Source organism: Vicugna pacos, chromosome 19, assembly GCF_048564905.1.
Source record: "Vicugna pacos chromosome 19, VicPac4, whole genome shotgun sequence".
Lineage (NCBI taxonomy): Eukaryota > Metazoa > Chordata > Mammalia > Artiodactyla > Camelidae > Vicugna > Vicugna pacos.
In genome coordinates, this window is record NC_133005.1 from 43,505,192 (window position 1) to 43,519,326 (window position 14,135).

The 14,135-nt window shown below is 51.6% G+C and overlaps 1 protein-coding gene across 2 annotated transcripts in view; it reads left to right on the forward strand.

Annotated features, from left to right (window-relative positions):
• The first annotated feature begins 7,276 nt into the window (after window positions 1-7,276).
• EDN3 (endothelin 3) overlaps window positions 7,277-14,135 on the forward strand; it is a 30,649-nt gene continuing 23,790 nt past the window's right edge. For both annotated transcript variants that reach the window (XM_072944506.1, XM_072944505.1), the window contains exons 1-2: window positions 7,277-7,690; window positions 8,320-8,608. In XM_072944506.1, coding sequence (XP_072800607.1) covers window positions 7,639-7,690; window positions 8,320-8,608 — 341 coding nt within the window. In that variant the 5' untranslated portion in view covers window positions 7,277-7,638. The remainder of the gene's footprint in view (window positions 7,691-8,319; window positions 8,609-14,135) is intronic.

Sequence of the window (14,135 nt, forward strand, 5' to 3'; positions counted from 1 at the left end):
TCAACTCAACCGATGTTTGCAGATTTCTCAGGGGCAATGTCACCCACCGTTTTAGGCATGTCATAGGATTTAAGTTCCTGCCTCCAATAGGTTGCACGTGGGCCCACTTCTTCCTGCCTCCCTTACCATGTCCTTGACCCTGTAACCTTGCTGTGTCCATCCCAGTCTTGGGCTTGGCCAAGGGAGTTGCTTTGGCGAGTGAGATGCTCACAGATGCAGCTTCAACAGAGGCTCGAGAAGGGTCTGTGCATTGGGTTTTCTCTCTCTGGAGCCTGTTCTACTTGGGTGGGGGGGACATGCCTGGGCAGATTTGCTGCAGGATAAGAAACGCAGGAACAGAGTTAAGTCATTTCTGTTGTCTCAGCAGCACCGGATAGATGGGTGAGCCCAGCAAAATGGCAGAGCTGAATAGCCAACAAGTGCTTTGCTGACCATCATTACAGTTTAGGGGGTGTTTGTTATGCATACTATAATGTCACTGGATAATGAATATATCACACTCAAAGGACTTCTGGTTGATCAGGAAAGAAAACTCTGCACACAACTGTAATTATTACAACTACTACCACTGCTGGATAACATTTATTAAATGCTTATGTATTTTTGTGCCAGACTCTGTATTCAATGCTTTACCGATATTTTCTCATTGAATCTGTACAGCATCCATACCAGGTAGCTACTACTATTATCCTCTTTTCAAAGATGAGGAAACAGATTTAGAGAGATGAAGTGACTTAGCCAAGGTCACTCAACTAGGGAAGGTTGGGGGAGTCAGGATTTCAATTCAGTCCTGTTCAACTCTAACGCCCGCAAGTGTTACCATTTGGCTTTAATGGCAGGTCTAAATGTTTCAGCAGCTACAAGAGAGTTGGAAGGTATTCCCTTTAAACAAGCAAATCAGGTAGAACTTTCTAGAAGGGGCAGCATCTGGGCTTTGAAGTGGCTTTGGGCCAAGTTCGTGCAATGAGGTAAAGGGAATGGAGGAGTGTTTTGCGAATATTTTCATTCTGCAAACAGTCCAAGGCATTCAACAGCTGCTGGAATCAAGTTTCCCAAATGCAGTGATTGGTTGCTTTTGGTGGAGACAGGAACTCACCCCTATATGCGCTTTAGAAGGATACGGTTTGTGAAAAAATTCCTCTGATAAAAGTCAAGGCTACTTCAAGGTAGCTAAAAGGGGCAGGTGTGTTTGTGGCATGTTGACTTAACTTGCTCAAAAGCATCTCTCCCATTAATCTGCTGGGATGCCTGAAATTCCCACCTTTAGTTAAGGTGTTGAAGGTGCCAGTTCAAATGCACACACACATGTTGCTGGAGATAAGTGGAGAGGGTGTGTGTGAGAGAGTCGTCTGGGGGGGGGCTCCTAGGAGGGGATGCGAAAAGTATGAATTGGAGGCGTTGCTGAAGGAAAACAAGCACCAAAATGTAGGACCGAGATTCTCAAGCTAAATCTGCTTCTGCTGAGGGCTGAGGCTGTTGGAGGTGTGGTCTCTGTGACCTTCCCTCAGGCAATGGTCCCTCTGGTTTGATGTTTGTGCAGCAAAACCAGGAGGCTCCAAGCTGGCATTGCGTTCGATGGTTGTATAACATGCAGCTTTGCCAGTCAAAGAGTCCCCCAACCCTGTGTAATTTCTGCTGCTGCAAGAAATGGATTTTGAACGGGCACACACGTCTTGCCTGCTAGAAGTGTAGAACTTTTCTAGAAAAGTTTTCAATACTTATTTGGCTAGCACTTTTCATCCCCCAACCAAGTCAATGAACATGACTGTCCTGATGCTCCTTCTTGAGTCCAACAGGAGCGGCCGCGTCTACTGCCAGCTGCTACCCGCTGATCCCTCGCCCCTGCACCAGTTGTCCTGACAACCTACTCCGATGTCACAGCAAGCTGAGACAAAACATATCAGGATGCTTTTGACTGTCAGTGGCAGAAACCTAATTTGAACTGGCTTAACCAAAGATGGGAAGGTACTGGCTGATGTAGGTGAAAAGTCCAGGGTGCCATGTTGGATCCAGGGGCTCAAGACCTAGTCTCATCCCCCTCTTTCAGCTCTGTATTTCTGCTCTCTCTGTATTGGCTCCACTCTTGGAAAGACTTCCCCCCTCATGGTGACAAGAAGTCCCCCCTCTAAGCTTCCATCTGATCCTCTTGGCAACTCCATGGAAAAACAGAAGAGTTTTCCACTTACAGTCCCAGAACTGAATCCCATTGGCTCCGACAGGGCTGGGCTTGGTTCACGGGCATATATTTGAACCAATCACTGTATTCAAAAGATTGTGTTAGTTTCCTCTTGCTGCTGTAACAAATTACCACAAATGTAGTACCTTCAAACAACATAGATTTACTATTTTATAATTCTGGAGGTCTGCCTATCTTATCACATGACATGATGCTTTACTGGTTAATCCAGAGGCACAAGCCTAGCCTTGGAGCCCCACTCAAACCATATAGTGAGGGGAGAGGCTGTCCTCCAGGGGAAGATGTAGTCCACACCAGAGCTGGGGGAACAGGGTGTCAACGGGGCGGCAAGAGCAAGCGTCCATAACAGAAAACATAGAAAAAACTCCAGTGCTCTCAAACAAGTTTCTGTTACTCACTGTCAGATTTCTTCTGGGGATCAGCCAATTTCTTTTAGCCCTTGAGCACATGGAATTGGCAGGGCTGAAGTTTTTATTTCACTGGAAACTGTATATTCAACTTATGTCACTTTTAGAGCAAGGAATTTGGAGCCCGGGACCTCCTCCAGTGCATCTCAATGACCACACGAAGATGGGGAGGTGCACAGCTCAGACTTGGACAGCATGGAAAAGGACTTAATTATCCGGTCTCTGAGCAAGTCCAGGACTTCTGCTGATGAAGCCAGGCAAGAGGAAGAACTCCAGGATAATGGAAAACTTCATACCGCATTATGTTACTCTCATTTAAATCCCCTAAATTTAAGGGAAAACAATCTTCAAAAGAGTCACAAAGCACATGAAGAGGCGTCCCGAGGGGATGCTTATCGAGATAAATCACAATATTCTCAATGGCTGGATTCTGAGTCAAATTTGAAGTGAGAGGTACAGTCTCAGATATATCCGCGTATCTGCCAGCTTAGAAAAAGTTGATGAAAAATAAACAGACTGGCCCCGCCATGCACTTGGCCGAGGCCCAGAAGTGTCCTGATATTTCACTTCTCTTAGGGGTACATTTGATGGCAGAGATAGCAAAGGACGATCAAGGAGGGCTGACAGACTCGAGAGGAGGAGGAGGACCGTTCGTTAGCGTCCTCGGCAGAGGAAGCACACCGTCATTGTTCCTTCCTACGACCTTTCATCAGCAATTACAGGAATAAGGAAACAAGACAAATGGAGAGGCAGTGACTCCTTGATGACACACCAAGGAAAATGGGTGTTTTTATAAACCTAGGGGATGCGTTCTGGAGGCAGTGCTGCCTAATGGTTATGAACTCTGTCCCTGGAATTGGATAGAACTGAATTTAAATCCTGACTCTGTCACTGAGCTGTGTGACAGTAGCCTGGAGCCCAGGGAGACTGGTAGTGTTCCAGCCGGGATTTTTTTCAGTTGAAAGTGATAGAATCCCAAATGAACTTGAAACAAACAAACAAACAAAAAGAGCTATGAGCTTTGACAAATGGAAAGCACGGGGATAGTATGGATTGCAGGCTCAGCTGGATCTAGAGGCTCAGGTCAGGCCACAACTGAGCCTCTCCAGCTCTTGACTCTATTTTTTAAATTTAAATAAATTAATTTAGAAGGGAATGTATATTACTACCATGTATGCCATTAATAAGAGATAAATATAAACTTAAACACAATGAAAACAAACCATGTTACAGAATCCTAAGTAGAACAACAACAACAAAACCCCAAACAACCCAACTAAAAGATGGGGACAGGACTTGAATAGACATTTCTCCAAAGAAGATGTACAAAGAGCCAATAAGCACATGGAAAGATGCTGAACATCAATAATCATTAGGAAAATGCAAATCAGAACTATGAGATCCCATTTCCACCTGTTAGGATGGCTGCTATCAACAACAACAGAAATAGAAAACGTGGAGGAGAATGTGAAGAACCTGGAACCCGTGTGCACTGTTAATGGGAACCTAAAATGGTATAGCCATTGTGGAAAATTGTATAGTGGTTACTCAAAAAATTTAAAATGGAATTGCTTAATGATCCAACACTTCGACAAAGAAGTGAAAGCAGAGTCTCAAAGAGGTATTTGTACACCCATGTTCATTGCAGCTTTATTCACAATAGCTAAAACTTGGAAGCAACCCCAGCATGTATTGATGGATGAGTAGATAAGCAAAATGTGGTCTATACATCAATGGAATATTATTCAGCCTTAAAAGGGAAGGAAATTCTGACACAGGCTACAACATGGACGAACCTTGAAGACACTGAATGAAATGAAATAAACTAGTTACCAAAGGACAAACACCATATGGTTCCACTTACATGAGGGACTCAGAGTAGTCACAATCATAGAGACAGATTAAAAGTAGAATGGTGGTTGCCAGGGCCTGGAAGAGGGGAGAATGCAGAGGTAACGTTTCATGGGTGTAGAGTTTCAGTCTAATGAGATGAGAAGAGTTATGGAAACAGGTGTTAGTGATGGTTGCCCAACATCATGAATGGATTTAATATGACTGAACTGTACACTGAAAACTGGTTAAGATGGTAGATTTTATGTTGTACATATTTTACCACAATAAAAAATAAGCTAGATACTACTATATATAAAGTAGATAAACAACAAGGTCCTACTGCAGAGCACAGGGAACTATATTCAATGCCTTGTAATGATCTATAATGAAAAAGAATATATATGTGTATAAAGGAATCACTATGCTGTACACCAGAAATTAACACATTGTAAATTGACTATACTTCAATTTCAAAAACATGGCTCCTTCTTCCTGGGCAAAAAAGTCCTAGCCAGATTCTGTGGCCTCCCCAAGGTTCTAAGCCCACTCTCTCTCAGCACAAAAATAGATTTTTAGAGTGTTAAAGACACACCCAACTGAGGCGCTCTCCTGGGCACCATCAGAAGAATCGGAGGATTAGAAAGGGAAGACGTTTCTCTCTTGTGCGTGACTGTTGTTGAGTGCCACGGCGGTTACACCTCAATCATGGCGCTCAAGTTGTCGGGAGGACAAATGAAAATTCTGCCTCTTCTAACTATCAGTTGACCGTATTCTCCTCCTTTTAACTCTCTGTGGTCTCAACCCCACTTCTTTTGTTCTCTATTCCTGGACGTCCTTCTTTCAACTAGATGAGGAGACTCAGAGGGCAGGGCTGGTGCCATGCTGATATTCCACGCCTACAGGTGCCTGGTGGGTTCATCCAAGTGTGTTGGTTTCAGTCCGAGCCGTGGAAGGCAGTAGTTCCATGTGTGGTCTGGGAGTTCTGGCATCCGTGTCTGAACATGCCAGGAAACCACCTCCTCTTTTGAGCTGACTAGTATACTTTCCATCTCTCTAGCCATCTCTCAATCCAATGCTCTTTAAAATTGTGTAGGTAATGGACATTTTAATTCCAGGGAAAGAGATAATAAGGAAGTGATCCAAAGTCCAGCCTGGAGGGAACAGAAGATAATCCTAGTCTCGGGTTTTTCTATTTTTCAAGACATGGAACACAGAAAATGAAACAGAGGCCCTCCAGAGTATTTGTTGTCTGGCTTGCTGACAAATGACCCTAAAAGATGGTGTCTTTCCTTCTCTGCTCTTTGACTTGGACTCTGGGACTCGGTAGGACGGAAGGGGCATGAGAGTGACGGAGAAATTTAAGCATCAGCTCGATGCTGGGGCTTTGGGTGCTTTTCTAGTTACTATAGCTCTGTAACGATTTACTCAAAATAAAGGAGTGTGGAACAACCATTCATTAATGCTCATGGGTTCAGTGAGTCAGAATTCAGACACAGCACAGGGCTAGTCCACAGCTGCAAGGCTTGAAGGCTGGGGGCTCCAGTCGCCTCCAGGCTCATTCATTCATGCAGTGGTTGGCCTTGGCTGTGGGCTGTGAGGCCTGTTTCCCTCCATGGGTTCTCTTCACAGGGGCCTCATTTGGGCTTCCTCTCAGTATGGTGGCTGTATTCAGAGGACAAGGGTCTCAAGAGAGAGCCACGTGGAAATCGTACCACCTGGTATGGCTTTGCCTCCAAAGCCACTCATGTCACTTCTCCTGCTTTCTACTTTTTTTGAAGTGGGTCATTCAGGCTACAGGGGACCAAGGGTGGTATTCAACTGGGAGGAGTGTCAAAGGATTGGTGGGTGGCTTCTAAGTCGACTACAAGTGCCCTGAGACGTGAGGAGGGACTCCTGGGTCTCAGACCTATTTATCTTCCTCTGTGTGGCCATGCCTGCGGTTCCCAGGGAAAGCTGACTCCAATCCAGTCCAGGCAGATGGGGTAGGCAGTAACCGATGCCACTTGGAGCACTGCCTCTCTTTACGTCCCTCCCTCTGGTCAGGGAACTCTGGCCAGGGAGGGGTTCTAGTGGCTTCTTGGTGTGCTCAGAGGTCAGCGTTCCAGGGCCTAGCCCATGGGAGGCATGCATGCATCCATTCATCCATCCACAGATCTTTTCTGAGTCCCTCCTGTGTGCCCCGGCTCAGTTCTCAGCCCAGATGCTCTTAGTAATAATGAAATTAACCGCCCTCCCTCCTGTGCTGCTCTGCCCAGGAGACACGTTTCAGGTGAGCTGGGAGAGCCTCTCACACGTGGGGCTGGGAGGATGAACACTGGGGGAGGAACCTGCCTCTCACTGAAGCCACCCCTGTGCAGGAGGCCACGAGCAAGTCAGGGACACCCCAGAACCGCTAATCCTGCTTCTTGGTTGACTTTGCTCCTGGGCGCTGCCCACACCCACCAGCTCCGAGCTCCTGGGAGCGGCTGGGAGCCGCTGCCGGCCCGTGAGTCACGAGTGTAAAGTACACCCAGGACTTTGGCAGGCAGGTCTATGCAAGGCGTAAGGTGTCACTAGGTGAATGCTGAGAAATGCTGCTTCCCCGAGCCCCTGAGATAAAAGATAGCCTTCTCGCGCAGCCTTTTATCTTCCCTACTGCCCTAGGGTGGGGACTGCAGGTCCGAGGCAGCAAAGCAGCGGGGTCGGGGTGTGAGCGTGAGTGCGCGCGTGTGCGTGTGCGTCTGTGTGAGTGTGCGCGCGCGCGCCTAGCCTTCCGGCAGCTGTCCCGGCCCCAACCCCACCCCACCCAACCCCCCGCACCGGCCCTGAGCGCCGCCCCCACCCCTGGCTGTGCTGGGTGCGCTGTGCTCCTGGCCCGCTCCTCCGCTCCTGGGAGGCGACCCCCGTGCGCGCCGGGTTCAAAGGCCCGGGCGCGGCAGCTCCAGCCCCTCCGTGGGGCGGGGAGGCAAGGGGGGTGGTGCGGGAGCCAGAAAAGCCCGAGCCCACAGCCGGCCAGCCCTGAGCAGGGATGGGCAGAGCGCTCTGAAGTCTGTGACCGTCGCAGCCAACTCCCGGCAGCAGCCCGGGACGCAGCGAGCCATCGGCCCGCCACAAACCCCCCTCCCAGCTGGAGGGCGAGGCCAGCTGTGCCTGCCCCAGCGCCCTTTCTCGGCCACAGGCGTCTGTCCTCCGGCCCGGGGCTCCCGCGCCCGATCGGGGTTCATGGAGCTGGGGCTTTGGTTCCTTTTCGGGCTCACAGTGACCTCCGCCGCAGGTAAGCGGGCGGGGCGGCGCGCGTGTCCCGGCGCGAGCGCACACAAAAGGACCCCGGGATCGGGGGCGCGGAAAAGGGTGCCCTGCGCGGAGCGGCCTCTTGCCTAGGCTCGCCACCCCTGCAGGCGGGGGCGGGCTGGTGGGGGTGGGGGGCAGAAGCTGAGGGCGCGGACTACCCCGCAGGCTGGGGAGGTTGCAGCTTACGTACGCGCAGGCTGGAGACCTGGGGCCTGGGGGCCAACTTGGTCAGTTTTTCATGAAGTCGGGAACCTTTTAAAAAGTTTGCAAACTTTTCAGAAATGGTGCGAAATGATTGCCACGTTTTCCGAAAGCCTGTGCAATGCTTGCACGTTTTCAGTGGGAGCAGACAGCTTGCAGACAGTGCAGAAAGGGAGACTGGCTTCCCTACTTTTCACCAAACGTGCACATAACTTGCAGACTTTTCAGAAACTGCGCATACAGCTTTTGCAGACTTTTCCAAATGTTTGGCAGAGCTTGGAGACTTCACAGAAAGTGCCATTAGCTTGCCAACTTTGCAGAAAGTTTGGTTGTCCCCCTCTCCCGGGTTTTTGGGGACGATGGGTGTTGGGGACCCGCATACTCAGGAGTCCCTCAATCTGCATCTTGCAGGATCGGTGCCAAGCCCCCAGCCTGGGGACGCTGGCAGGAGCGGCGAACCCCGGGCCCCCTCTGCAGCCAGATCTGAGGGGGACACGGAGGAGACTGTGGCCACAGCGGCAGTGCGGGGTCCAAGCCCCGGAAGCCATGGGCAGGAGCAAGGACCAGGTCAGTTTGGGGAGCAGGCAGCCAAAGGGGACCCCGTGCACCACCGAGCCCGGCGCTGTACATGCCTTACCTACAAGGACAAGGAGTGTGTCTACTATTGTCACCTGGACATCATCTGGATCAACACTCCTGAGTGAGTCAGCCTTGGTGTGGGGGAGTCAGCCCTGGGGACTGGGGCTCCCAGGCCACATGCCAAGAGGACCTGGTCCTACTCCAGCCTGGTCAGCCCAGAGCCCACCTGGCACAGCCTCTGGCACTTGCTAAGTCTCCTGCCAGCCCAGGCCCTGTCTGCAGGCCAAGGGTGTGACCCCCATCCCCTTTGAGGGCCTGGACCAAGAGAAACCCAATCTCGGAGTGTCTGATCCGGGGCGGGGGGGAGCCGTCCCTCCCTCCCTCCCTCCGAGTGCAGTGAACCAGCCGGAGGAATTAGACACCTGAGAAGTCCCTCTGGGAGGGAGGAAGCCCCGAAAGTTATCTCCTGCCCCCTGGGCTCAGTGGACCCGGCCCCTCTCCTGACCCTGCCAGACTCCAAGGAGTTTCACATTCCTTGAAAGCAGCTGGCTCTCTAGGGAGCACAGGGGTGGGCTTGGCAGAACCTAGAAGAACCTGTCAGTCAGGGTGAAATTCCACGGGCTTCAAGCTCCCTCACCGCCACTGCCCCAGACAGCTGCCTTTCTCCGCTCCGGTCCCCAAGAGCTCTCTGACTGCAGAACGGAGTCAGCGCCACCTGAGTTAGTCCTGGGGTCCCCCTACTGTGAGGTCCACCCTATCCTGGGGCCGTGGGCAGTGACTCGATCCCGAAAGCCCTTCTGCAAAAGCAGCAGCCTGCAGACTGCGAAGAGGGCTTAACCTTGCTCTGATCACCAGCCTTTGGGTTTCGCCTTCCTGGTCTCTGTACCTCTGGCACTTGCACCAGATGTCTGCGTTATGCCCCTGGGTATTCTTGGGGTCTCTTGGGCGACCTGCTTGTACCCGACTAGGGATTCTTGGCCTTCCCGGAGCCCTTGGCCTGGAAAGGCAACTCTGCTGTGGTGTTTGGAGCCACCTTGAATCGTGTCCCTCGGGGGTTCCCCGAGCCACCTAACCTCTGAGCACCTGGGGTGACAGCTTGGGGGGCCTCACTTACCAGCCATGTTTCAACAACACTTCGATAATGAAATGCAGCGGAGGGTGAACCTGAAGGGTTGCGTGTCTTTCAGACCAGGTTACGCGTCCTCTGAGTACATCTGGGAGGGATCTGGAAAGTCACCCCATCGTGCTGGCGTGGCAGACAGAACTGGCTTCCCCTGGGAACCTAGACACCTGTACAGGGTCCTGGCTCAGAAGGACCCTTGTGGTTTAAAGCTGTCTTGTTGCCATCTTGAAATTCGTAATACTTTTTGAAGCCGGGACTCCACGTTTGCCCTTTATCCTGTGTCCCCCAATATGGAGCTGACCCTGGTGGCAGAATTTGCTTGCCGGGCTGTGTCTGACCAGGCTTCTAACGTACTGTCAGCCCCCAGGAGGAAGGACGGTGCCAAGTAGTAAAAGTGATGTGTGCTAGGGAGGGACTTCTGGCCCAGCTGCTATTGATGGCTTTCTGTTCTTGGATGGCGATCAGGGTCACCTTCTCTGACAGCCCCCATCACCCAGACGCCTGTCCTTTCTGATTCTTATCTTCCTGGCATCGTTCTCTGACCCAGTTAGCTTCGCAGAACCCAGGAGCCAGGGCCGTCAACAGGGGACCCAGCCTTGTGCTGGCAGGCATCCCAGGCCACGGATCTAAAAGGAGAAGAAAGTCGAGCGAACTAGGGACAGGGTGCCTTCCCAGAGGAGGGGAGGGGAGGGAGGAGAGCGCTGAGTTCTCTGTCGGCTGCTAAGCCCTGAGCTCTGGGTGAGGGGAAGCGACTGCTCTGAACTGCCCGAGCAGCCAAGCAAACCCCGCGATCTGGTGGAATCCTGTCTCATAATTCTGAGGTGTCGTGCGTGGCCTGAGACGAGGCATGGGCCTTGGACTTTGTCTAGGGCGGCCAGTTCGCTAATGTTCCCCTCACAGTTTGATTTACCTCTTCCCCTCTTGCCTGGCCCTGATTCATTTTAAACACTAGCGGGGGAGGATAAAATATGGTGTTTGTGGGTCCCGGGAGCTACCCAGAGACACAAAAATGACAATAGCCAGACTTGAGCATTTGGAAGCCAGACAAGCCACGTACACTAGCTGGAAGATGCTCCCAGATGGGCTTTCTGTCTTCCCTTCTCTCTCTCCCGCCCTCCTTCTTTCCCTCTTGCTTTCCTTCCTTCCTGAAACTCTCTGTTGAGATGTGGACAGGTCCACTGGCAATCCTTACAACATCTTGGACCAGGTTGCGCCATGGGAAAACGGGCTTTAGGGGACATGGACCTTTGGAGAAATGGGAGGATCTGACAAATGACTGAATTGAGCCAAAGGGGGCGGGGTAGTCCACACCGAGGGCTCTTCCAGGTTCTGTCCCCCTGCCCCCCACCCCCACCTCCTGCCAGAGCCCCACTTCCAGCGTCTCCTTTCTCTGAGCTATCATCCCCTCTTCTTTAGCAGACCCTCCTGGTCTCTAGAAACTTCCCCAGGGTGTGATGTGCACCCAGTCCCTGCCGCTGGCTGCTCTGGGAACCCACAGCAGTCTCGATCCTCACGCCTAAGTTGAGAGTCTTGAACTTTGGGTGATTTTCAGCTTTTGGTGTCTTTCCTTTTACTGCCCTTCCAGTCGCACAGGTAGACGCACCGATACTGCTTTGTCTCCGAAGGGCGCTTGCAAGGCTGCAGGCGTTCCTCGAGTATGACGTTTAGGCTGCGTTTCCTGGAGCTGCAGGAGGGGTGTCGGGAGTTCCTGCATCTCACGTGGAAAGTGAATGGCTGGTTAAGGCTCAGGAGACCCCCAGAAGTATCTTTCGGATATGAGATCGAGTTCTCTGGTTTTCCCACGTTCTGTGCGCTGAGTTCTTCTAGACTGAGCATGGTCAGCACCAGGCACATCATGGCCGCTCAGTGGTGCTGCTCGACTTCCCGAGAGGTTCTGTCTGCAGGGCTTCCTCCCACGCGTGAGGCGCCCTGTCCCAAGGTGTGGGAGGCTGTCCAGAGGTCCGCACTTCCCTGCGGACGTATGCGGGTATTTTCTAGGGCTATTGCCTGTAACTTCCATTGCATCTTCCAGGAGGTCCAGGACCCCAGAGATTTGCCAAACGCACGGGTCCCGGGCAGCCGCCCTTCTTGCCCCTGGGATGGAGGCTCATCCACGGGACAAGGGATTTTCATGGCAGTTTTGGGCCACATTAGGGAGTCCCCTTTCCCTACCCCCAGCAACCCCACCATTGCCAACGAAAATAAAAACAAAACTCCACATCTGAGAAGAACACATCCCATCGTATGGTCATGGAAAATTTGCCAAGAATAAGATAATCAGGGGAGGAGGAGGGACAAGGAGCCCCCGTGCTTACACCCCTGTGCACTCAGGGCTGTTTTCCATGAGCAAACTTCACAAGCAGAAACATCCTGTGACACGGTGGGGGGTTAGATCTGTCAGGGTCTCCAGAGAGTCGGAACAAATGGGATGTGAGTGTGTGTGTGTGTGTGTGTGTGTGTGTGTGTAGACATGTATGTGTATATAAATACACACACACACACACACACACACACAGTGAGTCGATGTTGCAGTCTTCAGTCCCAGGCATTCAGGAGGCAGAATCCCTGTCAAGGCCTTCAGCTGATCACATGAGGCCCACCCACATTATGAAGGGTAATCTGCTTTATTCAGCATCTTCCAATTTAAATGTTAATTGTATCTAAAATATACCTTCCTGGCAACATCTAGTTGACACATACAATTAACCATGACAGGGCTCTCGCTTCTAACTGTACCCCGCAGAAGGGCGGCCCCTCTGTGCCTGCCAACGTCCCTCTGGCTGGGAGTGAATCCATCCACTCTCTGATGGCCAAGGGAGCTGCGGGGCACCCAGCAAGGCGCCCCGCTGTGTTCCTCTCCACTTTGTTCCTGAGAATGGAAGGAACCCGTCATCGGTCAGTCTCTCCAAGGAGGACACAATGAGGGAGGCATTGTGAGGCTGTGACAGTGACCGTGTTTCCCAACAAAAATCTGAGCCACATGGATTGACAAAGGGGAATGCACTTATGAAAAGAGCAGTCAGGATGTTTGAAATCATGGCTGTGGCGGAAAATCTGGGCTCTGGAATCTTGTGGGCAGACTCCAGACCCCCGAGCCCTGCCCTGTGTCCTGGTCTGACTGTTGCGTGGCCCAGGGTGGGGCCACTCTCTCCCGGTTTCCCCAGGTAAGGTGCAGATGTCAGCGTGACTCTCAAATAGTGACCTAACAAGATGACCATCCTGGTCACACTGACTCAGCAGAAGGAACAACATACGGGGTTCTAATAATAATAATGAACAAAGCATTTAAACTTGTCCATGAAAAGGCAATCATTTAACAGACCCATCTCAGCCCCCATGTTGTTCAAGAAAGACAGGTTAGTGAGTCTCCAAGGAGGGGTGTTTTAAGAGAACATCCCAGAGGGACGGATGGATCCGGTACCCTTGCCTCCTGCTGATGTGGGGCCAGCTGTCCACCCACCATGGGATTTCAGGGACCCAGTGATTGCCACCTGGCCCGTGAGTCAGACTGAGAGTATCGTCGCTGGTGCTGCACCTGTGGAGGCCAAGGGACAGTCTTCCCAGCCCTTGTCACAACTATGCAGACCACGGCAGTGGCGGTCCACGTTGATGCTGACTGTGACTCCTGTGGATAAAGGTGTGTGAGGATGATGTGAGCAAATACGCGGGACAGTCTCAGTGTGGCACTTGAGCCCTCGTGGACCCTCCGTACCTCAGAGACACGACCACACCTGCACAGACCCGGGGCTGCGGGACCCTTCCCCGCACCCTGCCTGCCGTAGCCAGTCTGCGGTTATGGGCGCTGTGGGGTCAGAAGCTCAGGTGCTGTTGAGGTCAGTGTCCTTGGACCCTCCAACCCTGGTCCTGCAGCGAGGCGCCTGCGCCCCGCGCCCCAGGCCTTCCCAACTACTTGGCCCTTGGTGGGCGGGCTATTAGCATTCAATCTGCATCAGGTTTACAGGCCCTGGGAAAGGGTGTGTCTGGCTGCCTGGCTGCTGATAAGCAGCTTGATAAGGACTCTGGTGGCCAAAGGTTGTTCCAGGCTTGATGAGATTCCATCCTGCCCTTTCTGCCCCTCCTTTCTTTCTTTTTTTAAATAATATTTTTTAAAATTATTAAAAAAATTTTTTTTCAAAGGGTAGGTAATTGGGTTTATTTATCTATTTATTTCAGTGGAGGGACTGGGGATTGAACCCAGGACCCCTTGTGTGCTAAGCATGCACTCTGCCCTGAGCTATACCCTCCCCCCTTATTTTTTATTTTTATTATTATTTTTTAGTGGAGGTACTGGGGATTGAACCCAGGACCTTGTGCATGCCAAGCACTCAATTTACCCCTCAGCTATACCCTCCTCTCCTTTTTTCTTCACTGTTGCTCCCCATTTACCTTGGTAAATGATTGGAGTGTTTGGGGAACGGGCCATGGTGTTCTCGGAAGGCCCTGTCCCCGGGCTCCCTCTGCTGAGTGGGGAGGTGGGTGCAGTGATGGGGTCTGGTGTTTCAGGATAATTCGAATGATCTGTTCG